This window comes from Manis pentadactyla, chromosome 6 (assembly GCF_030020395.1).
Source record: "Manis pentadactyla isolate mManPen7 chromosome 6, mManPen7.hap1, whole genome shotgun sequence".
NCBI classification, from domain to species: domain Eukaryota; kingdom Metazoa; phylum Chordata; class Mammalia; order Pholidota; family Manidae; genus Manis; species Manis pentadactyla.
In genome coordinates, this window is record NC_080024.1 from 10,311,637 (window position 1) to 10,339,221 (window position 27,585).

Genomic DNA, 27,585 nt, shown 5'->3' on the forward strand with positions numbered 1-27,585 from the left:
GGAGTGTTAACTTTTACAATCCCACATAAGATGTCCTTAAAGGGCACTGAAAGGACCGCTTAATTCTTTGACGATGGAATCGGCTGCCTGACAGATTTAACTTGAATGCCGCTTTCATTGCTGAACGAACACTTAAGCACCCCTGAGCCCAGGTATTCTGGGAACACCGGAACTAAGCACAAGGCCTTGTTCCCTAGGAAAGCATTCTTATATACCAGTAACTCCAACACACAGAGGCTAGTCATGGCAAATGACTCAAATATATATAGAGAGAGCTTCTTTTTACCTTCTTTTCTTCTTTATCATGGACAAGGATATCTTTCTTTCTCTTTTATCATGTTCAATTTTATAGTTAATGAAATATTTGTGTGCTTGGATGTGTATGCAAATGAGTTAGATGTTTCCTATGAAGAAATGCTAGCTCTAGAAACAAAAAGATCCGTGCAGAATTATGGCCGAAACGTAAACAACAGTACACGAATCCATTGCTTCAAACTGGAGACTCTCGGCAGAAGACAGCAACACAAAAGAACAGTTTTCTAGCAGGGCTCTGTCACAGTTCACTGGTCAGACCAGGCTGTGTCTGAAAATCCCGTTATTTATTTGTCTTCCTTACTTTAAAACGAAAGACTTGAACTCAGATAAGAATTAGAGCTTTCCTTTTGGTTGGTCTTTTAATGATATACACAAGTGACTGAAGATTAGGCCAGAAATGTAGACTAGGGCCAGCTCACAGATACCTTGAAACATAAAAATAGGAAATTTGAACTTCTTTAGACAGTGAACTAGACAAATGCCTGATGTGACATACCTCACCGCACTGGACCGTTCAAAATTGAAGGTAAACCCTGCTAACAAGATTCATTTATTCATAAATTGTCTATCTATAATGTTATAATGTGTATTTTGCAGCAACAGATGTCCCTCTAAAGAGCCTTGCTTTCAGATATATATACTCACATTCTTCTATTTCTATCCTCCTCCTTCAAACCAAATCTAAAAGGTCCCTATAGATATTTACAATGCTGTCTAAACAAAATGTTTACTTATATCCAATGCTTAAAAAATTTTTTTGGTTCACATTTGTAAGCATTAACTCAAATGCGTAAGAAAGCAGCTGATGCTGTTCTAAATACAGGCCACCTTCTTTTCCCACCAGCGTCAGTCAAGCCTGAGGGAGTGGCTGAGAGAAGCACCTTTGAGAAGGGAAGGCTCTCTGCTGCATGGCGAGCAAAGGGCCCTCAGAAGGCAGAGAGGCTGCGCTTGGGCTCATCAAGAAGGGCGGCTCATGCAAGAGGGCCTTTTTACATGGCACAAGTCAACACTGATTCCAACCTTGACCCAGCACATTCTCAATGGAACAGTGGGAGGTCAGGGACACTGACTGACCGCCAGCTCTACCACAGGCCTTGAGCTAGTTTTTCTTTATGTCTGTTTTTTTCATTTCAGTCTTTTAGTATATTTCCATGTTATAGCTGAGGAGACAAACTCAAGTGAAATGACCTGTTCATAGCAACAGAATGATGAGCTGAACATTGTCTTCTTCCGAAGCCCACACTCTTTGCCAAACACCACGTTAAGTGGGTCTTCTCTCCCACAGTCCTGTAGGTGAGGATATAAGCAGCCTTTGTTTGAAACCTGCCGTCCATCCTCTGCAGGAAGGGGACACCAGGCTGTGGTAAGGGGCTGTGGGTCACCACCAAGGATCTGCTTGAGGACAAGCCTAAACAGAAAATCCCTCACCTTGTACACATACAGCATCCTTTAGGGTGAACCACATGAAATCACTTTTTATAGGTCAAAATTGCCAATTTCATATGATTCAACCTAATTGTTTTTTCACGGTAATAATCCAAGAGTTAGTAACACTGCTATTCCACCTCCTGCTGGAGATTTTCCTGATCTAGAAAAGAAGTGCGTGCGTCCTTTTGTCTCAGGCACAGGAGAAAACAAGTCTTCCTGTCGCCTGGGGAGCAATGCACAGCATCATCTGCCCCTCCAGCAACACTCCTCTGAAGCGACAGGAAAAAACCACATCTCGACTGAGCAGAAATTCAGGCATTCCCCCTTGAATTGCTTTTCCCATAATTAAAAACGTGTTTGAATCGTAGAAATACTTTTAAAGAACAAAGTGTATAAGATGAAGAAAAATACTAAACCACAGAAATTTCCAAAGGGTCGTTGCACATTTGGCATCAGCCCACACCTGAAACTTTACAGGTCAGCCCACTGGAGGGGCCGATGGGAAGTGTGTCTGTGCTTCCTCTTACTGAAGGGGGCACTGGCTTCTTTGACTGACACTCTCAGTACTCAGTTTACATTTGGGGGCATTTGTCAACTCCCCCAATACGTATGAATCCCTGAAATTTTAGTAGGCATATCAGAACACCCTAGGGAATATTTCAACCTGTAAGATATTTTTAAGAAACATTTGATAAATTCTAGTTTTTCTAGTAAAAATACCTCATTTTCTTTCTCAAGGATTTCTTTTTCAAGGATTTCAAGAACAATTTTGAAATTCTGCTTAATTGGTGGAATTTGCGTCTTCCTGCTTCTCAATAGAGATTTCCATGTCTGTGCAGGCTGGATGAGGCCTTAATTAGAAATTGACAGCTTTGCACAGGGGAAAATGTGCTGAAAACCTGGCCTGATTCAAAACCCTGACTACATTACACGTTTACTAAGCCAAACCAAAATTTTATCCAGAGGCCTGAATCCACGAGAACTCATGAGAGGTGCGTGCTCGGACTACCCCCTGCATTTATTTTCCGATCATTTTCTTAGGAGAAGGTGAATTGAATAGTTGTTTTGTCTAGTGGAAGGATGCTCCTCACTATAATAATGAAAAAATTTGCCTTGAGTGTGCGAATTCTTTCTCAACTGTTAAACCCTTCAAATCCAAACCGCTGATGCAGTGTCCACAAATAATATTAACTACCCTACCAATGCATCAGGCTCATTATTATCTATTAACTTATTCGATCCTCACAAACTCCCCCCATACTATTATCTGTTCCATTTTATAGATGCGAAAACTGAGTCAAACTGTTTGAATTCGCAAGGTCCCACATCCAAGAAGTGATTGAGCAGGAGATTAAAACAGGCAGGCTGATTCTTAAGTCCATGATTTTAATTGCCAAAATACTGTCATTCATGAGAAACTGGCTGTCTGGCAGTCCTTCCCCCCACCAAGTAAGGATTAGTATGACAGTTTGATGGCCACAAAGCATGATTGCCCCCTACTTGTCCCAGGAAACTTCCCCTGCAGAAGCCCCTCCACCCAAAGCAATAAGCAATCGTTTGTTTGAAAAGTCCCCAAACTGTTTGCTTGCCCACTTGCAGCCAACCAAGAGCCACCAAATATACCTGAAGACCAACTGGAGAGTCCCCCCATTTCCAAAGCTCCCACCTGAACAGAACACTTGTCAATCAAAGACCATCCCAGTATCTCATCTTTTCACTTTCTGAAACTCACTCCCCTGTGAAACTTTGAACTCCTGCTGAAATGAAGGTGACAATAATCTCCCTTGCTACCATCTACAAATAAGCAGACTTTGTTAATTTAGTCTCAGACTTAATTTTGTCTTTGATAACCACCACCAATCGGCTGGACCCTTTTGATTTATGGTTATGTTAAAATAGCAAAATTCAATGTACTCACAATTCTTAGACTTTCAACACACTGAAATTACCATAAACTTATCAAAACATAAAAAGAGTCCAATCGAGTATGACTATTAAGAGGCATAATGGAATGTTAGATTCTTGATAGGTTGTGTTATAATAAATCATTCTAACATGATTCCCAATAGAAGGATCCATAGAGAAAACAGAACTGTCTATTATTCTCCTCACTAACCTGTGTCCTAATAAATAGGTGGTAAAATTTCTCTACACTGCATCAGGATTAATGAGTTATGTCATTTGTCCCAGACATGCCAAGATGCTGCTATACTTTAAGTCATACCCAAATCAGCGTTGTTACGTATTCCCACATGACCCTAACTTTTAAGGACACAGAATAAAAAGTTTACTCTTTGTACCCCCTTTTTGTAGCTGTAGGAAGCAAGAACTTATCTGCCAAAAGATAAACACTGCCACCTGCTGAGGTAAGACATTAAAAGCATGCAAGCTTCTGCACTTGGAAAACAGCAACATTTTCTACTTATCTTTAGTGAGAACAGTAAAAGAGTGTTTTCTTCTTAATTTCTCAGTAGAATACATGGACATCTGACATTGGCACATTCTTGATTAGGGTCTCACAGCCCTAAGAGAACAGCAGCAAAGCACGTTTGCTCACAGAGATACATCCACCATTTCCCCAAAGGCAGAGTAAGTAACAGTCCTTATTCTCATGGCCTTTCCATCTTCCACACACTTTTCTGGGATTCCCATCTCTGACATGCCCGTAAACAGTTATAAACTCATTTTCAAGTTCTAAGGAATACAACTTGAAACTCAAACCCTAAAAGAGCACGAAAATCCTAAAAGCAGCATTCCCAAACATCGACTGCTCTCATGTAACCAAGCCAAAGGCAAAAAGAATCAAACCATTGATTTTTATGAGAAAAATTTTTGAGGGCTTCCAAGTCTTGTCATTTCAGAAACTTTAAGTGCCAACTTCATCCTCCCTTCCTGGGCCAGATTTTATGCTATAATAAAAATATGTTTTTTCTATCATGATTTAATTATTTCATTGTTCAGGTTTTATTTTTTATTTCAAAGATGCCAATTGCATTAGTTATAAGAAGCATCAGAAATTAACTCACGCGCTCAAAAGTATACTCTCGGTTCTAAAATAAAAGAAATTCCCAAACTTTCATAGCCAGCTTTCCCATCAATAAATTAATCAACTTGTTTGTAAACATAGCTTCTGGCATAGTGTCTCAGTAAGTAATTGGTGAAAGATATAATCCAACTATTACTATATCCAAAGAGTTAATAACCAACATCTTTATGGCTATGTCATTTTCCCGGTAAGGTCAATGCTTGATTTCTCTTTAAATAATATGCCTCTAAAAGGCAAACACCAAGTGAATTATTCTGTGAAGACCAAGAAAACTGATCACTTACCACTTGCAAAAGATTATGAAAATGGATTGAAAATTCAGTATTTTGTTATTGGAATGAAATTCACATAACATAAAATTAACCATTTTCGGGACTCTCTTGTCCCCTCCTGGCGTGAGCCAGGAGCACTATTCTCTCACTTTATTTCTAAATAAAAGCCTGTACCTTGCTCTCCTAAAAAAAAAAAAAAAAAAAAAAATTAACCATTTTAAAGTGAACAATTTATTAGCATTTAGTATATTCACACTATTGTGCAGTCACCACCACTAACTCCAAAACACTCTCATCACCCCACAAGGAAACTGCGTCCATGAAGCACTTGCTCCCCATTTCCTCCTACCCCTGGTCTCCGGTAACCACCAACCTACATTCTATCTCTATTGATTTACCTATTCCAGATATTTCATATAAGTAAAATCACACAATATGTGACTTTTGTGTCTGGCTTCTTTCATTTAGCATAATGTGTTCAAGGTTCACCCATGTCACAGAATGTGTCAGTACTTCATGTTTATGGCTGAATAATATTCCAGTGTATGAATATATCACAGTTTTTTTATCCACACCCCCATTGGTGGACATATGAGCTGTGGTGAAAAGTGTTATAAACATGCATGTACATATGTTTAACTACCAGTGTTCAATTCTTTGGGCTATGAGTGGAATTGTTGGGTCATATGGTAAGTTCAGTTTAACTTTTTGAGAAATCTAAATATTGATTTTCAAATCAATAACAATAACAACATATAAGGTGGAGTTGCCAAGTAGCAGAGAGTAGGTTCTGATTCCCATGAATCAAGTAATGACCAACCATAATCTAATCTAATCTAATCTAATCTAATCGGTATCAGGGAACTCACCAGAATGAGTAGAGTTGTGGAGAGGAGACTTTTCTGGGGCAGAATCTATATTCCTTTTTACCACATAGGTAGACCTGGTCCATATTTATGCTAAATGAAGTAAGAAAGATAGAGCAAGACAAGCATCATATGATCTCACTTATATGTGGAATCTAAGAACAAACAAAAAACCCACTAAACTCAGAGATACAAAGAAGATTGGTGGGTGGCAGAGATGGAGGGTGGGGAGTGGGAAAAATGGGTGAAGGGAGGCAAAAGTACAAACTTACATTTATAAATTAAATCAGTCCTGGGATGTAATGTACAACATAGTGACTGTAGTTAATAATACTGTATTGCACATGTGAAAGTTGCTGGGAGAGTAGATCTTAAAAGTTCTTATCAAAAGAAAAAACACACATCACAAAAATAGACATAGAATTCACAAAAAATTTTATTCAACAGATTTTAAATTAATAGCCTTCAAAGAGGAATTGAGGAGACACATTGTTATATTACTGTGGTTTCATCATCAGTATCATGATTGTATGAGAAATAAAATGGGGATAGCTAGTGACATTTGCTAAACATTATGCTCTTTCCTGTTATCTTCTTCAAATAATATCAAGGAATGATATAACTTCCTGAGTTTTAATGGTCACAATATCTGTGAGGCTAAAGAGAATATATAAATAGTTGACTTGTGGAAAAGAGGAAATATGAACATAGCTTGCTCACTATCTGTGAAGTTCCGATTCTTGCTCACCACAGCAAGTTTGTTTGCCCATCAGCTCTCTTCAGTCAACGCCATATCCTGCAGGTATTATCCTTGCTGCCTAGTAAAACAAATTTCACAAAGCTATTTTTTCTTTTTTTTTATGCACTTTCTCTTTTTACAAGCTGACATTTTCTGGGTCATTGTAAATTATCAGGGTGCTGACTGTGCTGTATTCTCAGCACCCAGCTGCAGAGCCCCTGCACAGCTCAGGTATTTTGGGAGTGGGAATTTTTTTTTGCATGATTCCTGTCAGTCATAAATTGGTCAAGGTCATGCCTCCTCACACCAACAAGGTTCATGACATCTTAGAATTGGAGAGGACCTGAGAGTGTGACCACTTCACCCACCTCCTTTGCTTATGCCCTCTGCGTTGCCCTATAAATCGCCACCAATTTTTAGTGGAAATACAGTGACTTGGAATATCTCCAGGTTTGGGTAACTGGCTTCTGAAGAGGCAGAACATTCCACTTTGGAATACTTCAAAATGTCAGCAGATTCATCTTATCATCAGTCAAAATGTAAGACTCACATGCCCCACCCTCCCCATTACTATGATGGCCACTTTTCCAAGGTGGCCTACCCAAGGGGCACCTGTCACATTCTATCTCTGCCAATGACAGCCCTGTGCGAAGCTGTGCTGGCCATTGCTGGCTCTCTAAACGTCCGGGACCAGGCACCTAACATCAACATAAGAAGTGTGGGGGCTCCTTGGACCAGGGAAGTCTGTGAAATATGTACATTCCACCAAAAGGCAACTTGTATTTTAAAAAATGTAATAACCACACTGGCCAGTTACTGATTCCAGTAGTGATTCTGAACCCCACCTCATGCAGTCCTTGAGAAATGCATGCAGTTAATCACCCTGGGGGTCCACGGAGAAAATAAGACAGAGCAATTCAACCAAAGTGACTGCTCTGCTGATGGCAGGACAGAGGTGTCCCCAGTCAAAGAAGCTCGTGGGCCAGTGGTTAGCAATTTGGAGCTTTGGATACACTAAATAAATCCATGATATCTTAAAAGAGCTCAGGAATTCAAGTGTCAGCATTAAAACAAGGCCAGCCAATATCCCTTCCCTAGACTCCCCAGAGTCGCTCCTGGTGAGGGAGGAGGCACTGCAGAGCTGGCCTAACGTGAACCGCATGGACCAGGAAAGGCTGGACTCTGACAGACAGCCCTGGTGACCTTCTTGCTTCTTGGCAGGAGCTCCCTGAGGGAGACCCCAGGGCCTCTATCGCCGGTCCCACCCATTTCCTTGTCACGGGAAAGGATTTTACTTTGTGTTCACAATAAAATACATGACTTATTTTGGCACTGTCTCAGGAGTAACTACATTTTATTAACACTTGCAAATTGTAAGGCCAAAGAAAGTAATCTCTAATTTTAGAAGTTATCCATAATTAGGGATAAAGGAGAGGTATTTTAGGGCAAAAAGGAGCTTTTTCTCAGCACTCCTGAAGTAATATGACTAGGAAGCTACTTAGTCAGCCAATATGTAAATCCGAACTTGCATGCGACATTTAACTAATTAGGCCAGTTAAGCAATTTTCAGATTTCCTCAGCACAATGAGAATCACTGAGAGCGGGCTGACCCAGTCCTCTGCACCCTGTTAGGGTGTCCCCCTACGCTGTGGCCCCAACTCCCTGCCAGGTTAGTCACTGCACTAACATTATTCCATGTTCTTGCCATTTCCTCCCTTTCCACAATCTAAACCTATCCTCAATCCAATTCCTGCTAAATGTTGCTAACATGATTAAATCACAATAAATTCCTAATGGTTGAAAAATGCTCAATATTTGTTCTCTTGCCCAAATAGTAATGTGCTAGCAAGGGGGCGTCTGAAGAGAAAACAACTTAGCTCAGAATAAATCTCTAATGGGCTAAATCCAACTGCAGAGAAACTCGGGTACTGACTTGTTTTAGTTACTAACACTTACTGACATTAACTGAGTACCAGCCATTCGATGGGCAATGCCAGGGAAACACAGTAACCAGAAAGGCTGGCTACCCAATTCCTACTTAGTCTACAGTGACTACCATTCAAACTTCACAAAGCCTTCCAGTCAGTGGCAGAGCTCAGTTCTGTGGCTCCTCAATGCAGCTACAATTAAATAACGGATATAGAAGGCGCCAAGAAGAGCCAAGGACCCCGGAAGAGGGTAGGGGACAGGGTGAACTCCTACTCGTTGGCCTAGGAACTCTAATAGCCGATTTAAAAGGAAAAACGAGCTGTGGTGTTTCTTTTTCCAATACCTGTGATGATCATGTTGCCTTGATAGTTGAAAGCACAAGAGAAGATTTCGTCAGTGTGCCCCTGAAGAATCTGCAGGCACTGACCAGTCTGAGCGTCCCAGATTCTAGCTGTTTTGTCAGAACTGCCAGTTAGGAGACGATTCCCCTGGGGGTTGAAAGAAATCTACAAAAGAGAAAGAAATATGTGTAATTTGCTTCCCAGCGTATTTTTAGTCAGCAAAAAGGGACATTACCAAGCACCTTTCAGCTTCCCAACCTGGCATATTTTCTTATATAAAACAGTTTCATCACGATGGGAAAAATTTGGCAGGGACTAATTCATGAAAATTTAAGTCTGGACAGAAAAGTTTAATTGCTTACTCTCACAATTCTCAGGAAAAGACCCAGCTCCCTTATAATTTGAGTATTCCCCACCCTGCTTCTTTCCAAAGACTCACGATGCAGGTCTCCGCAGGCAAAGAGACGGAGTCCTGGTGTGGATGAGAACACAGCCAAGCTCCTTCACAGCCTAACCTTGATATCATCTCTGCAACCCAACTTTCTGTGGTCAAAAGCTTATGGATTTACAAGAGGATTTTCTGTTTATTGCTGTTCAAAGTGTAGCACTTTCCATAAATGTGTTCTGAGTGTTCTGAGCACCTCCTAAGAGTCAAGGAATCATCTAATGGTGTGTAATCAGCGGGAAGCCATTAGTGCTCCATTCCTGTGGGCATCGTGTTTATAATCCTCTCTAAATCCTCAGAAGAAATAATTTGGACCACCTCTCCTGTGACTGAAGGCTTAGTGAAGTCAGGCCCAAGGCCATGACTTTTTCTAATCCCTGTGTTGCCCATATCTAGTACAATGTCCAGCACAGCGGAAGCTTTCAAAAGCATTTGTTGAATGAATGAATGAATGAATGAATGAATACCTTAGCTTTGCACCCCATAGAAATGCCATTACAGGTTGGCAATTCATTAAGTAATATATCACTTAACAAGCATAAAATGCAATAATAGGGAGTTTGAGAACTTTTTATATTCACACACATACATACAAACATGTGCACTTATTGAATGGGACACAGCACACCTGTCAGTAGCCAGCACACCAGATGTTCAGAAACGTGGCCTGGACTCTCTCCTCAGCCTGTCTCCCACGTCCACACCTCACCATTCCCCTTCCTGCCAGCCCCCTCCCATAAAGAGGAAGTGCTGTGCACAGCCTCAGAGACCCTCATGAGCAAGAGGGCATCGGCCACCAGCATCAGGGGCAGAGGCAGGAGGGAAGACAGCACAGACATCAGAAACCAGAAAAATAGATATGAGCAGGTGGATGGAGAATAGGCCAGTAAAGCCCACTAAAAGGGACTCAAAGAGTTAACCAGATAAAACTAGAGAGCCAGAAAAGACTCATTGAGTTAATGACTTAATCAGTTGAAGCTCCAAAGGCCAGGAATAACTCGAATGTACCGATATTCCCCAGATAAAGAAAAGTATCTGAGCACAGCTCATGTCTTCACTGTATCAATTAGATCATGCCATTGTAAGATTTACTTTAGCCTGCTGAAAGGCCCAGCTTATTCTTTAACTTAACATGTATGCTGTTATTTCCTCTTCCTTCAGCCCCTAATCAAGTCACTTTGTAACCAGGGCAGGAGACAGACCCCCGAAGTGTAAATAAACCTATGTGGGCAAAGAATGCTGAAGTCCCAAACCAACATAATCATCTAAATAACCCTATTCTCAAGACAAAACTCCAAATGAATTATAAAATCACCAGTGTACATCATGCCTTATGCTGACCCTTGCCCAAAACAGCTCTATAAAACTCCAGCCCCCAAACCTTTAAGCGTGCCTCCTCTCTGAGGTTGCCCACACTCGCATTTCTTCGAGTGTATGACTCTCTCTGTTCTACTTCAGATCAGTAGGGAGGGGCTACTGAGAGCTCTGATTTGGGGCTTGCAAGTTCCCATCTCCTGGGTGACCCGGGCCGTACTGCAGCTGTACAATCATGCTCCTTAGCAGCCTGCCTGAAAGGCTCCTTTCTTTGCCTTTGGGAAGTTTTCAGAACATAATCTCACTCTATCCATTGCTCTGTGGCTCCCCCAAATCCTGGGGTGGTGAGGGACTCAGTTCCCACGTGGTGCAGATGGCGGACACTGGACACCAGGTGACACTGGCTTTAGGTGTTGGCAGAGGATTATGCCCTTAGGCTAAGCAGCAGTTCAGTGAGCTTACCTGTCCCCCACTTTTACCTCCTCTCTGCTTTATTAAAGTAAATCTGCCTTTATCTTGACTCAGGCCCGCTCCTCTCTTGGAATGCATTCAAATAAACTTATACTCTGCTTCACTGCTGCGTCTCTGCCCTTCATTTCTTTGTTGTGGTGGGGACAAGAGCCTAGGAGAGCAAACTCAACCTCCCCTCTAACAAAACGACAGGCTGATCTCTCACAAGGAAGGAACAAATCTGACCTCGAGCAGGAGACCCAGGAATTGGGCTGAGCAGGGAGGTGAGGGTCACCAAGTCCCAGCCTTCTCTAAAATTTTCTGAGGATACATCTAAACCTTAAATCATTGACTGGATGGCCCTGCTCTGTGAATAAGCTTTTAGGAGGAGCTTATACAAAAATCCTAAATTACAGCTTTAGAGTTTCAAAATAGGTCATATTAAACTTTGTCAAGTGTTAAATATTTCCAGGTAAGGCTTCTTCGATTGCATCTGATTTATAGAACACTTGATTCTTGCTGCACCACATGGGTTTTGCATAATATAAACTTGTATGTCTACCAGAACCAGGAAAAGCACTTCATAAGCTTCTTAAAGAGCTTTAATAAGCATTTTCAGCTAACTAAATCTTTTGCTGAGGCTGAGGAGAATGCTGTTTTACACATTTGAAAAGGTTTTAGAAATTATTTATTATGCTAAGTTAAAGGACACACTTAAAAATAAAGTCTTTAGGTAACTGACTTCTAGAAAGAAAAAGATAATTGGAGAAATTCAGTTCCCTCAGTGCCAATAGATCTATTTCTGCTAAGCATACTGTCTATTTGGGGAAAGTAAATAAACTGTTCCAAATGAGAAAGCAACTCACCTTTGAAATTTCACCTTCATGGCCTTCCAATTTGGTGATGCATTTTCTCGTGGCTGCGCTGAAAACTCTTGCTGTTCCTTTTTGAGAGGAGCAAGAATATACATAAATACAGAACTTTGAACCGCATGCCTTGAATCTGAACATCTACCCCTCTGACACACCAGCTTTGCACTAAGATTGTCTTCTTGCCATCAGTGAAAGCCAGCCACTTACTACTGTAAGTATAAGCCGGTCCCACTGCAGAGAAGAGGAGGTGCCTCTCTAGCGCCAAGCTTGTTGGTAGAGATACCAGTTTCCAAGGTAGATGGTGGTGGGGGAAGAGGGCAGGACTCCAGAAAGAAAAGGATTTGAAAGGGGAAAAGGGGAATCAAAACAAGTTTTGAGAGCCTGGTGATGAAATAAGCAAGACCAACATCGTACAGCAAGTAAGAGCCTAAGCTTACAGAGGTGCCAGAGGCCTTCTTGAGAGGGCACAGCAAACACTACTCAACAAAGAATAGATGCTAGGAAACCCTTTTCAATGCAAAGGGTTGATAGAATGGTTTGTTCCCTATTGTATCTGCAGTGCCCAGAAGTGTCGAGCTCACAGAGACACTCAATAAATAGGTGTAGGATGGATGGATGGATGAAATAATATACATATTCCCTTAGAACTAAGGAGTGGAGGTGTTAAATAAGCATAGAAGAAAAAACAACAGTAGTGAAATTGCTGTCAGAAAAAAGTTAAAATTTATCTAGCCAGATGAAGAATGCTTTCTGATTGCAAAATGTAGTACAGCATAGAGGTAAAATTAGCAAGAAGAGAGAATTTTGGTTATTCAATTTTCATTCAGAGAAAAGTAAAATATCTTAGTAAATTTTTTGCTTAACTTTCTGACAATGCCAACTTCGGGAAGAAGTAGACAAAAATTGCTATTCTAGAATAATATGATTAAAAAAATAAAACTTGCTACTAAGTTGGACATTTCAAAAACCTCAGAAGAAAGTGATCAACTTGTTTTAAGAGTTTGTTAATAACACAAAAGACAAAAATACCCTGCATAAAATAATACTCTAGATTTTACAAAAGCACTTCAGAAAGCATGAAAATAATACAGTCTAAAATCATAATTTCTTGGAGGGGCGGAAGATGGCGGCATGAGTAGAGCAGTGGAAATCTCCTCCCCAAACCACATATATCTATGAAAATATAACAAAGACAACCCTTCCTAGAATAAAGACCAGAGGACACAGGACAATATCCAGACCACATCCGCACCTGAGAGAACCCAGCGCCTCGCAAAGGGGGTAAGATACAAGCCCCGGCCCGGCAGGAGCCGAGCGCCCCTCCCCCCAGCTCCCAGCGGGAGAAGAGCAGGCAGAGCGGGAGGGAGACGGAGCCCAGGACTGCCGAGCACCCAGCCCCAGCCATCCGGGCCAGAGTGCAGGCACAGGACGTGCCCAGGGGGCCCTGGATGCTAGGGAAACAGGGCAGCAAGAACGGTGAGCAGGCACCTGAGGCTGGGCGCCGGAGGACATAAGAAAAGCGAGCGACCATTTTTTTTTTTTTTTTGCAGTTTTGTTTTGGCGAGCGCTTTTTGGAAGTCTTAAAGGGATCGGGACCCCAATACTAAGGAAACAGGGCAGCAAGACTGGTGAGCAGATGCCTGAGGCTGGCGCTGGAGAATAAAGAAAAACGAGCGGCCACATTTTTTTTTAATTAAAAAAAAAATTTTTTTTTGGTGGTCGTTGTTTTATTTTGGCGGGTGCTTTTTGGAAGTCTTAAAGGGGCAGGGTGGGTCACTTAATCCAGAGGTAGGGAATCCGGGATCTCTGGGCACCCTAACCCCTGGGCTGCAGGGAGCAGGGAGGCCCCTTACGGAGATAAATAGCCTCCCAGCAGCTCCTGCTCCAACGCGACTCCACCATTTTGGAGCAGCTGCCCGAGCCAGGCCACGCCCACAGCAACAGCGGAGATTAACTCCATAGCAGCCGGGCAGGAAGCAGAAACCCTGTCTGCGCGCAGCTGCGCAGCACAAGCCACTAGAGGCCGCTGTTCTCCCAGGAGAGGAGGGCCACAAACCAACAAGAAGGGACGTTCTTCCAGCCGTCACTCGTCCCAGCTCTGCAAACTATTCCTATCACCATGAAAAGGCAAAGCTACAGGCAGACAAAGATCACAGAGACAACACCAGAGAAGGAGACAGACCTAACCAGTCTCCCTGAAAAAGAATTCAAAATAAGAATCATTAACATGCTGACAGAGATGCAGAGAAATACGCAAGAGAAATGGGATGAAGTCCGGAAGGAGATCACAGATGCCAGAAAGGAGATCGCAGAAATGAAACAAACTCTGGAAGGGTTTATAAGCAGAATGGATAGGATGCAAGAGGCCATTGATGGAATTCAAACCAGAGAACAGGAATGCATAGAAGCTGACACAGAGAGAGATAAAAGGATCTCCAGGAATGAAACAATGTTAAGAGAACTGTGTGACCAATCCAAAAGGAACAATATCCATATTATAGGGGTACCAGAGGAAGAAGAGAGAGGAAAAAAGATGGACAGTATCTTAGAAGAAATAATCGCTAAAAACTATCCCAAAATGGGGGAGGAAATAATCGAACAGACCATGGAAATACACAGAACCCCCAACAAAAAGGATCCAAGGAGGACAACACCAAGACACATAATAATTAAAATGGCAAAGATCAAGGACAAAGAAAGAGTTTTAAAGGCAGCTAGAGAGAAAAAGGTCACCTATAGAGGGAAACCCATCACGCTAACATCAGACTTCTCAACAGAAACCCTACAGGCCAGAAGAGAATGGCATGATATATTTAATACAATGAAACAGAAGGGCCTTGAACCAAGGATACTGTATCCACCACGACTATCATTCAAATATGACGGTGGGATTAAACAATTCCCAGACAAACAAAAGCTGAGGGAATTTGCTTTCCACAAACCACCACTACAGAACAACTTACAGGGACTGCTCTAGATGGGAGCACTCCTAGAAAGAGCACAGCACAAAACACCCAACATATGAAGAATCGAGGAGGAGGAATAAGAAGGGAGAGAGGAAAAGAATCTCCAGACAGTGTATATAACAGCTCAATAAGCGAGCTAAGTTAGGCAGTAATATACTAAAGAGGCTAACCTTGAACCTTTGGTAACCATGAATTTAAAGCCTGCAATGGCAATAAGTACATATCTTTCAATAGTCACCCTAAATGTTAATGGGCTGAATGCACCAACCAAAAGACATAGAGTAATAGAATGGATAAAAAAGCAAGACCCATCTATATGTTGCTTACAAGAAACTCACCTCAAACCCAAAGACATGTACAGACTAAAAGTCAAGGGATGGAAAAACATATTTCAAGCAAACAACAGCGAGAAGAAAGCAGGGGTTGCAGTACTAATATCAGACAAAATAGACTTCAAAACAAAGAAAGTAACAAGAGATAAAGAAGGACACTACATAATGATAAAGGGCTCAGTCCAACCATTCTAAATATATATGCACCCAACACAGGAGCACCAGCATATGTGAAACAAATACTAACAGAACTAAAGAGGGAAATAGACTGCAATGCATTCATTCTAGGAGACTTCAACACACCACTCACCCCAAAGGATAGATCTACTGGGCAGAAAATAAGTAAGGACACGGAAGCACTGAACAACACAGTAGAGCAGATGGACCTAATAGACATCTATAGAACTCTACATCCAAAAGCAACAGGATATACATTCTTCTCAAGTGCACATGGAACATTCTCCAGAATAGACCACATGCTAGGCCACAAAAAGAGCCTCAGAAAATTCCAAAAGATTGAAATCCTACCAACCAACTTTTCAGACCACAAAGGCATAAAACTAGAAATAAACTGTACAAAGAAAGCAAAGAGGCTCACAAACACATGGAGGCTTAACAACACGCTCCTAAATAATCAATGGATCAATGACCAAATCAAAATGGAGATCCAGCAATATATGGAAACAAATGACAACAACAACACTAAGCCCCAACTTCTGTGGGACACAGCAAAAGCAGTCTTAAGAGGAAAGTATATAGCAATCCAAGCATATTTAAAAAAGGAAGAACAATCACAAATGAATGGTCTAATGTCACAATTATGGAAATTGGAAAAAGAAGAACAAATGAGGCCTAAGGTCAGCAGAAGGAGGGACATAATGAAGATCAGAGAAGAAATAAATAAAATTGAGAAGAATAAAACAATAGCAAAAATCAATGAAACCAAGAGCTGGTTCTTCAAGAAAATAAAGAAAATAGATAAGCCTCTAGCCAGACTTATTAAGAAGAAAAGAGAGTCAACACAAATCAACAGTATCAGAAACGAGAAAGGAAAAATCACAACGGACCCCAGAGAAATACAAAGAATTATTAGAGAATACTATGAAAACCTACGTGCTAACAAGCTGGGAAACCTAGGAGAAATGGACAACTTCCTAGAAAAATACAACCTTCCACGATTGACCCAGAAAGAAACAGAAAATCTAAACAGACCAATTACCAGCAACGAAATTGAAGCGGTAATCAAAAAACTACCAAAGAACAAAACCCCCGGACCAGATGGATTTACCTCGGAATTTTATCAGACATACAGGGAAGACATAATACCCATTCTTCTTAGAGTTTTCCAAGAAATACAGGAGGAGGGGATACTCCCAAACTCATTCGAAGCTAACATCACCCTAATACCAAAACCAGACAAAGACCCCACCAAAAAGGAAAACTACAGACCAATATCCCTGATGAACGTAGATGCAAAAATACTCAACAAAATATTAGCAAACCGAATTCAAAAATACATCAAAAGGATCATACACCATGACCAAGTGGGATTCATCCCAGGGATGCAAGGATGGTACAACATTCGAAAGTCCATCAACATCATCCACCACATCAACAAAAAGAAAGACAAAAACCACGTGATCATCTCCATAGATGCTGAAAAAGCATTTGACAAAGTTCAACATCCATTCATGATAAAAACTCTCAGCAAAATGGGAATAGAGGGCAAGTACCTCAACATAATAAAGGCTATCTATGATAAACCCACAGCCAACATTATATTGAACAGCGAGAAGCTGAAAGCGTTTCCTCTGAGATCGGGAACTAGACAGGGATGCCCATTCTCCCCACTGCTATTTAACATAGTACTGGAGGTCCTAGCCACGGCAATCAGACAAAACAAAGAAATACAAGGAATCCAGATTGGTAAAGAAGAAGTTAAACTGTCACTATTTGCAGATGACATGATACTGTACATAAAAAACTCTAAAGACTCCACCCCAAAACTACTAGAACTGATATAGGAATACAGCAAAGTTGCAGGATACAAAATCAACACACAGAAATCTGTGGCTTTCCTATACACTAACAATGAACCAACAGAAAGAGAAATCAGGAAAACAACTCCATTCACAATTGCATCAAAAAAAATAAAATACCTAGGAATAAACCAAACCAAAGAAGTGAAAGACCTATACCCTGAAAACTACAAGACACTCTTAAGAGAAATTAAAGGGGACACTAACAGATGGAAACTCATCCCATGCTCGTGGCTAGGAAGAATTAATATCATCAAATGGCCATCCTGCCCAAAGCAATATACAGATTTGATGCAATTCCTGTGAAACTACCAGCAACATTCTTCAATGAACTGGAACAAATAATTCAAAAATTCATATGGAAACACCAAAGACCCCAAATAGCCAAAGCAATCCTGAGAAAGAAGAATAAAGTAGGGGGGATCTCACTCCCCAACTTCAAGCTCTACTATAAAGCCATAGTAATCAAGACAATTTGGTACTGGCACAAGAACAGAGCCACAGACCAATGGAACAGACTAGAGAATCCAGACATTAACCCAGACATATATGGTCAATTAATATTTGATAAAGGAGCCATGGACATACGATGGTGAAATGACAGTCTTCTACCAGATGGTGCTGGCAAAACTGGACAGCTACATGTAGGAGAATGAAACTGGACCATTGTCTAACCCCATACACAAAAGTAAACTCAAAATGGATCAAAGACCTGAATGTAAGTCATGAAACCATTAAACTCTTGGAAGAAAACATAGGCAAAAACCTCTTAGACATAAACATGAGTGACCTCTTCTTGAACATATCTCCCTGGGCAAGGAAAACAACAGCTAAAATGAATAAGTGGGACTATATTAAGCTGAAAAGCTTCTGTACAGCAAAAGACACCATCAATAGAACAAAAAGGAACCCTACAGTATGGGAGAAAATATTTGAAAATGACACATCCGATAAAGGCTTGACGTCCAGAATATATAAAGAGCTCACACGCCTCAACAAACAAAAAACAAATAACCCAATTAAAAAATGGGCAGAGGAACTGAACAGACAGTTCTCCAAAAAAGAAATACAGATGGCCAACAGACACATGAAAAGATGCTCCACATCGCTAATTATCAGAGAAATGCAAATTAAAACTACAATGAGGTATCACCTCACACCAGTAAGGATGGCTGCCATCCAAAAGACAGAGAACAACAAATGTTGGGGAGGCTGTGGAGAAAGGGGAACCCTCCTACACTGCTGGTGGGAATGTAAGTTAGTTCAACCATTGTGGAAAGCAGCATGGAGGTACATCAAAATGCTCAAAACAGACCTACCATTTGACCCAGGAATTGCACTCCTAGGAATTTACCCTAAGAATGCAGCAATCAAGTATGAGAAAGGTCAGTGCACCCCTATGTTTATCGCAGCACTATTTACAATAGACAAGAATTGGAAACAACTTAAATGTCCATTGATAGATGAATGGATAAAGAAGAGGTGGTACATATACACAATGGAATACTACTCAGCCATAAGAAAAGGGCAAATCCAACCATTTGCAGCAACATGGATGGAGCTGGAGGGTATTATGCTCAGTGAAACAAGCCAAGCGGAGAAAGAGAAATACCAAATGATTTCACTTATCTGTGGAATATAAGAACAAAGGAAAAACTGAAGGAACAAAACAGCAACAGAATCACAGAACTCAAGAATGGACTAACAGGTACCAAAGGGAAAGGGACTGGGGAGGATGGGTGGGTAGGGAGGGATAAGTGGGGGGAGAAGTAGGGGGGTATTAAGATTAGCATGCATGGGGGGGTGGGAGAAAGGGGAGGGCTGTACAACACAGAGAAGGCAAGTAGTGATTCTACAACATTTTGCTATGCTGATGGACAGTGACTGTAAAGGGTTTTATAGGCGGGACCTGGTATAGGGGAGAGCCTAGTAAACATAATATTCATCATGTAAGTGTAGATTAGTGATACCAAAAAAAAAGGGGCAGTTCCTGTGTAGTAACCTCCAATGAGTTCTACACAAGAGTATAAAGGGCATATAAAAGTGTAGGCAAAGGATCTGTTTGTGTTTATACAGAGGATCAAAGCCTAATTGGGCTACCCCAAGACTGAACTAAGATACGGTATGAAAAAGAACTTCCAACATCAGCACTCTCTGGAAGACTCATGCCAGAAGATGATCATCAAAAAACCCCAACAAAGATCCACGCACTGCTACAGCTGTAGATGCACTCATCCCACCAGCTCCTGGACTTGCCAGGGGAATGAGGAAGGAGATATCTAAGCTGGCCTGTGCATACAGTAAAACAACAAATTTGACTGGATCTATACTGTTGGAACTCAATCAAGAATTAGGAGAAGTGCAAATTGTAGCGCTCCAAAATCTTACAACTACAGACTATTTACTGTTAAAAGAACATATGGGATGTGAACAGTCCCCAGGAATGGGTTGTTTTAATTTGTCTGATTTCTCTCAGACTGTTCAAGTTCAGTTGGACAATATCCACCATATCATAGATAAGTTTTCACAAATGCCTAAGGTGCCTAACTGGTTTTCTTGGTTTCACTGGAGATGGCTGGTAATTACAGGTATGCTTTGGTTATGTAACTATACTCTTATTATGTTAAGGTGGGTTAGCATAGAGAAAAACCTTAGCTGAAAGATCATACAGTTATCAAAGAGATAACACAGTCTTAATATGCTTGTCACATGTGCTTGTCAAGCAGATTTTCCATATGCAGTGTTGCATCTCATATGGCTGTAGGGGTGATGACACCATGAGGTTAGAATAGCATCATACATAATTGTTAAAAATGACGTAGACATAGTGTAATTTCACTTGCTATTATTAAGAAAATGATGCATACATAGTTTATAATCATACACTGTTGTCAAAGAGATGATCAGACATCTAGCCTTCAGAATTGTGAGAAAATGAATTTCTGTTGTTTAAGCCACCAGCCTGTGTTACTTTGTGTCAACCCTGGAAAACTAATACAGTTATCAAAGAGATGATGTAGTTACACTATGGCATCCCAAACACTTGTCACAGACATAGTGTAGCATCACATGTAATTGACAAGATGACACAATATCTTGCAGTATCACACATAGTTGTCAGGGAGATTACCCACATATAACATACATGATTACTAAAACACTTGTGCAAACATGGTGTGTTTTCACCCATTGTCAAAGGCATGATGAGCATAGTATAGCTTCATACATGGTTGTCAAGGAGATGACCCAGAAATAGTGTAGTGTCATTTGTTTGTCAGGGAGATGGAACAGATACAGTTTGGTGTCATAGGTTATCAGGGAGATGACAAACAGTGTAGTGTCATATATGGTCATCAGAGTGATGATGCAGACATCATTTTGGGTTGAATGAGGATACCATAGATGTGTCACAGACCTATTATAATGTCATAGGTACTTAATAAGAATATGAGGCAGACATATTGCAAAATCATAAATAGGAAAATAACACAGAAATGGTGTATCATCATACCCTGTTTTCCCAGTGACACATAGTAGAGTATCATACATGGTTATCATGAACATGATGCAGAAATAGTTTAACCACATACTATAGCATCTTACGAGGTTGTTAAAAAAAGAATGCAGTACTAGTATAGCATCATGCCTACTTGTCCAGGAGGCTTTCATTATGCAGCATGGTTCTCTAGGAAATGATGGATATAGCATCATACATGGCCATTAAGGAAACTCTCATAGTATAGAATCATATGTGACTATCAAGAAAATGATGCAGACATAACAGAGCTTCACATGTTGTCATGAAGAACATGATACAGGCATAGTAAAACATCATACATGTCTTTAAGGAGAGGACACAGAAATAGCAGAGTATCTTTCTTAATTGTCAGGGATATGACACAGACACAGTTTAGCATCACGTAAGATTGTCAGGGAGATGGTGCAGTCACAGTATAGCATCCTAAGTGGAGGTTGGTGAGGTGACACATTTTAGCATCACACACAGTTATCAAATTACCGACACAGACATACAGCATACATGCCTGCCATGGAGATGACACATCATAGAGCATCATACATAGACTCAAGGAGATGACATAACCAAGTATAGTGTCATAAGCAGTTTTCAAAGAGACGATCTAGACATAATGTAGAATCATATACTTTTATAAAAGGGGTGATGCAGACATAGCAGACCCTGCAGACATGTACATCAAGGAGAAGAGGTAGAAATATTACAGTATCACACGTGGGTTTCTAGGAAATGATGCAGACACAATAGAGTATCAGACACTGTCATAAGTGAAGATAAAGTGTAGCATTGCACATGATTTTAAAGGGGGTGACAAAGATTCTAAGTTAAAAATAGCAGTCAGGTATAATATATAGATATAATATAGCATCATACAGTCATCAGAGGGACAAAGACATTAAGCTGACATAGTACATATCAATTTTACGTGGTGATCAAGGAGAGGATGCAAAAAGAGTGTAACATCCTACATGGTTTTTAAGAAAATGATGTGAGTATAGTGTATTAGCATGCATGGTCATCAGGAAGATGAAGCATACATAGTGCAGTGTCTTACTTGGTGAACAAGAGATGTAGAGTGATATGTTGTCAGCAAAGAAATAACATAGATACAGTAGTGTCACCATAAGTAGCTATCAAAGATATGAAGCAGATAGAGCACAACAGTTATCAAATTACCAACACAGACATACAGCATACATGCCTGCCATGGAGATGACACATCATAGAGCATCATACAAAGACTCAAGGAGATGACATAACCAAGTGTAGTGTCATAAACAGTTTTCAAAGAGATGATCCAGATGTAATGTAGAATCATATACTTTTATAAAAGGGGTGATACAGACATACCAGACCCTGCAGACATGTTCATCAAGGAGAAGAGGTAGAAATATTACACATCAAACATGGTTTGGATGTGGAGTGGATGAAAACATAGTACAACAAGATACAGCCCTTTCAAGGAGATGAGGTGACAATGTAGCATGGGTCCTGGGTGGATGAGACAGACACAGTATAATGGCATACGTGGTCAACAGGGAGATAGCACAGAGGTATTGCAGCATCATATGTGGTCATCGTGGACTTGAGGCACACACAGTGCAGCACCAGCCCATGGTTAGCAGCAAGATGATGCAGACAAAGTATGGAGACACAGGTGGTAATCAAGAAGACGGTGTATAGCATAGCATCATATATGTTCATCATGAAGATCTGTTAGACGTAGTGGACCAGCACATGTGGTTATAAAGGAGATAATGCAAATTTATTTTAGAGTCAGTGATGGTGGTCAAGTTGATGAGGTCAATATAGTGTAGCATAATGTATGATCACTAGGGAGGTGATCCAGAATATACCATTATACACAGTTATCAAGGAGATGATGAAGATCTGGTATCACATTATACATGGCTGTCAGGAAGGTGACACAGACATGTATAGCATCACATGAGGTTATCGAGAATATGATACAGGCATAACATAGTGACACACATGGGCATTGCAGAGATGAGACTGATATAGTTTCTGTCATAGCTGGTCATCAGGGAGGAGCCCTATAGTGTAGAATCCTAAGTGTTTATCAAACAAATCATAAATCCCATAAATAAATGTATGAATAGATTACTGACCATCTGCCGAAGCAGTTGCAATAAGCTTTCCAGCATAATCAAAACAGCAGTCTAGTATTTCATCATCATGGCCTGTTAATGTTGCCACACTTTTTCCACTTGAGGCATCCCACAGCTGCAATTTTAAAAAAAGAAACTATGACTTCCTGTCTAAAGTATGAGGATGGCCAGAATGAATCTATATGGCATGTTTATGACTGGTTAAATAACTGTGTCAAACCTTGTGTATAATTTATCATCTCCTGCTATTTTTACCTTGATTGGTGACCACAGCCCACTATCTAACAAGGCACACTTTGGACAAAGAGAAGACCAAGGCAGACACTCAGAATGGGTAGTGCAAATCTGCCATGACATTAGGAAGAAAATCTGAAAGTGTATGCTTCACTGAGTCATTCATTCTATTCACATGAAGCTTGACCTAAAATTACAATGCTTGAAAATGAAAAGTACAGTAAGATTATAATGCATTTAACATATAATCAAATAACAATGCAGAATATAAGCTCTTAATAATGGAAACTTAAAAGCAAGGAGATACTGTGTTGAATCTCCTTGAGCTTCACTCATATCAGAGTTTAATAAGCGAATAGAGGGGAAAATAAGCAAAAGTAATATGCCTTTTAAAATAAGATGTTTTAATACACTTGGATTAATTAAAACTGCTTTACAGTGTCATAATTCCTTTGAGGAGATATGAAACTTGAGATTTAAAAATTACTAATTACTATTTATAAGTTTATATCTTAATTTTACAGCACCTTTGAAATTTGTGTTGCAATGAACATCTGACACAGTAAAAAGTACAGACACAAGAATTATGATACAAAGATGTTTCTTGAGCTCACCATGCAGGTGTTGTCCATAGACCCAGTTAATATCAGAGAGCAATCCCAGTTGAATAAGGCACTGCTAATCTCAGCACAATGCCCAATTAAGGTGTACACCTTCCTGCAAAATGAAGCGATTCAAACTAGTGAAAGATGCCTAACTTCAGGATATGGACACAAATAATGATGTCGAGTCCATCAAAGTAAGAGTCTAAATTTTAGTTTTTACAAAATGACAAAAAGAGTCAACTAAAATAGACTTTTGTGTCAGCAAGAATCTAGTTAAATTGCAAACAATCAAGGGTAACAATATTACTTAAGACCAGACTCCTGAAAGGCATGGTTGAAAAGCAACAGAGGTAGTCTGAAATTCTGGACGTATGCTGCCACCGGATGAGTGGATCCCCTGGCAGTTCAGGAACTCCCCAACAAGTGTCTGAAGGGCTCTTCCTTTTCTCTGTTCCTGTCACATTCATCTCTTGATCAGTACCCCTAATAATTGGCCCCTCTATCAAAATGCAGACAAATCTAAGGGTGGAGTTGTACAACACAATTAGACTGATTTAGTTAACTTCTTAGCAACTGGAACCAAAAATAATTAGGAAGGAAATTGAAGTTCTCGGACTAAATTACATTTGGGAAATTAGGCGTGATTTTATTTATTCATGATACCCATGCCTACCATAATGACAAGCCATTGAAATCTGATTACATCACACATGGAATAAATAATAGCTATATAGCCAGGCTGTTACTAACATTTTCCTTTTATGTTGCTGTTTGGCATTATTTGCTCAGAGTTCCAAGGAAGCACATACTTTTTTGTGGACCAGAAATCTCACTAAAGAACAAATTAATTTGTTTTCAATGTGTCCGATTTCCAATGGAATCCAAAGCAAAGTTAATAGATGCAAGATTAAACTAATTAATAACAAAGATTGTCTTCTTAACCCCAGGTTAAAAAAGTCTTAAAAATGAAGACTACCTTCCAGTACCAGGATCCCAGACTCCAACTGTGTGATCAAAAGACCCTGTGATGATTCTGTTTCCTGAGGTGTTAAAGGACAAGGAGATGATTTCCGCTGAATGTCCCTAGAAAGGAGCAGATGTTGTCATGTAGGCCTGCAGATAAAACAATCTGTACAGTATCATAGCCTAAAATAAAATGCTGGAAAAGGCAAAGCTCTATAGGGAGCAGAGATTCGTGGTTGGCCTGGGTGGGAATAGAGAAAGACTGCAACTGGGCGTGATGGAAATGTTCTAAAGCTAGATTTTGCTGATGGTTGCCCAATTCTGTAAGCTTACTAAAAATTGATTTACACACTAAAGTCAACTTTAACTCAAGGAAGCTGGTTTTTTTTTTAAAGGAAGAGGGAATGTTATGGGAAATTGGCTCCTTTCACATTGTCTTGCAAACACCAAAAAGGGCTGTATCCTTTAGGGGCTTATGATAGGTGAGGGGCAAAAGAAAAAAGCCTTGTGAAATAAAGTTAATGACTTCTAAAGAAGGAAATTATGATAATTTAACATGATCTAGATAAATAAAAATCTGACTTTGGCCTGCCTTTCAGCTGGTTACAGTCTGGGGTATGAGACAAGAGAAGAAGCCCCTCTCTATAGCAGACTCTGCTTGGAGTGTAGCCCTCGCTTTCCAAATTTCTTAAGTAAATTAATTAACAGAATTACTTTTCAGATAATGAAAAAATTTATTTACAAATTAAGTTGCTGGCTGATTCCAAACAGCAAAAATTAAATATAGCTGAATATTAAAATTCTGAACACATAGAACAAATGTATTTTCTGGTAGTAGATAGGCATGGGTGTGCAGGGCAAGACACATCCCTGCAGGTGCTCTTGGGCATTTGTCTGAAAGAAGAGGTAGTGCAGAGGCAATGCCCCACAGAAATGAGAATAAAGATCAGAAAGAGTGCACTTACATGCGTAAAGCTAAGCATTCTGATTTAAGAAAGAATAGCTTTTGTGTTAGTTAAAAACACTGCTTTTGCCTTTTAGTCCATTTTTAAACTCTCTTAGAAAAAGCTCTTCTAGGAAAGGGGTTCTATTTTTTAAATCAATTTATAATTTGAAAGGATGAAAAAACTGGATTTCCCACCCAGCCATTCACACAAAGAATCATCTTATTTTTGCTTAATAGTTTGGGCCGGAGCAGGAAGCAGAAGAGGGTGGCAGGTCCTAGGACGGTGCTGGGCATGTGGTGGTGACATCTGTGGAGATACATCCCCAGCTTTTACTCTGTGGGCAGTGCCATTTGGCTTTTCACCTCCTGTCACCTGCCCCTTGTCACTTCAGATTTTGTAATACAGGACGCTTCTAAGACCAGAGGGTAGAGGAGAAGAGTGTTAACAGTCATCCCTCTAAGGACTCCTCAGTCAAGGTTCTCCAGTTCTGCCCCTTCCCAAAACTGCCGGCCCCCATCTGCTCTACTTGTAGCTACCAGATAATGATGGGCACCGAGCCATAGTCAGCCTGGCTTACAGACTGCTGCTGGTCAGGACAGAAAGTCCGTCTGGCTTCCCCACCACTTTATCTGAGCCTTTCGGAATACCCAGCAAACCGGGTGGGACACTCTTCAGGGCAGTCTGAAAACCAAAAGCTCAAAAACACCTTCTAACTTACTTTGTAATAAAAATGCAAATGAAAGCAGACACCAATAACAGTCTTATCCAATGGAAGAGTTGATGAAAATGCAAAGTTTCTGAATTTATTCACATTATCAACATACTGTTAAAGTGCACACTTCCTCTCCACTCTGGATGTCCCACAGTTTGGCCGTGGTGTCCATACTTCCAGTAGCCACCAGCGTGCTTTGAGGATTGAATGATAAACACACCTGAATTATACCAAATGGAGGAGATTTTAGAAAGATAGAACTTTAAATTGTTAATTTTATATAGAAAAGCTTTAAAGTGCAACTACCTTAGCAGATTCAGCCCAATTGTTTGCACACATACACAGTACAATACCAAACATAAGTGGCCTGCTGTCTGCAGGTTGAACTCTGGAGCATTCTTGTCTCGAGGCTGCTTGTTCTCCCACATGGAGGGGCAGTGGCTCCCTCTGCTGCTTCCAGAACTCAGAAGAACAAGAACAAGAGCAAAACCCATCTCCTCTGAGATTCACGCTGACTGGCGCTCCCGTCTTCCTTGCTGCTATCTTCACAGTCCTTTCAGTCACAGCCCCTGTTGGCTCACAGTCTGGGTTCCAAGTCCTAGCTGGCCCTCATGTGGGTCATCCATCCACAGTACCCCCAGACCCACCATCCTGGAGTCCTTCTCATAATCACTTCCCATGACCACACCCTGGACCCTGACATCACCTTCTCTGGAAGACATACAACAAATACACAAATCTCTAGTTAATTTCGCCAGTACTTCTGTTGTTTCCATTCCTTATCAGGCTCTGGCCCCAGGATGTCTTCTGTCTCACTGAGACCCCTTCCTTTTCTCCTGGCCCATCAACCCCCTACTCATCCTACAGGAAGCACCACTCTTGCCAGTAGCCTCAACACTCTCAGTCCCTGTCTTTCAACAGCATCCTCCATAAAACCCCTAACTACTTGTATCAAGCTGGGATCCATCCATTCATCTGATCTCCCTACCTCATCACTCAGCCAAGGCAACTTTAAGAAAATGGCATAGAAGAGCATTGGTGTTGCTCATTCATACCTCTGTCCTCAGCACCAGTCCCGATTTGTTCTGGCTCAGTCCATTCCCCCG

General features: G+C 40.7%; 1 protein-coding gene across 1 annotated transcript in view; it reads right to left on the reverse strand.

Annotated features, from left to right (window-relative positions):
- Window positions 1-6,345: 6,345 nt before the first annotated feature.
- Window positions 6,346-27,585, reverse strand: part of DAW1 (dynein assembly factor with WD repeats 1) — a 42,949-nt gene continuing 21,709 nt past the window's right edge. Inside the window, exons 7-13 of the mRNA XM_036913106.2 lie at window positions 26,592-26,699; window positions 24,834-24,940; window positions 23,867-23,969; window positions 23,019-23,133; window positions 12,012-12,088; window positions 8,939-9,101; window positions 6,346-6,745 (exon numbers count right to left, since the gene is read on the reverse strand). Coding sequence (XP_036769001.2) covers window positions 6,711-6,745; window positions 8,939-9,101; window positions 12,012-12,088; window positions 23,019-23,133; window positions 23,867-23,969; window positions 24,834-24,940; window positions 26,592-26,699 — 708 coding nt within the window. The 3' untranslated portion in view covers window positions 6,346-6,710. The remainder of the gene's footprint in view (window positions 6,746-8,938; window positions 9,102-12,011; window positions 12,089-23,018; window positions 23,134-23,866; window positions 23,970-24,833; window positions 24,941-26,591; window positions 26,700-27,585) is intronic.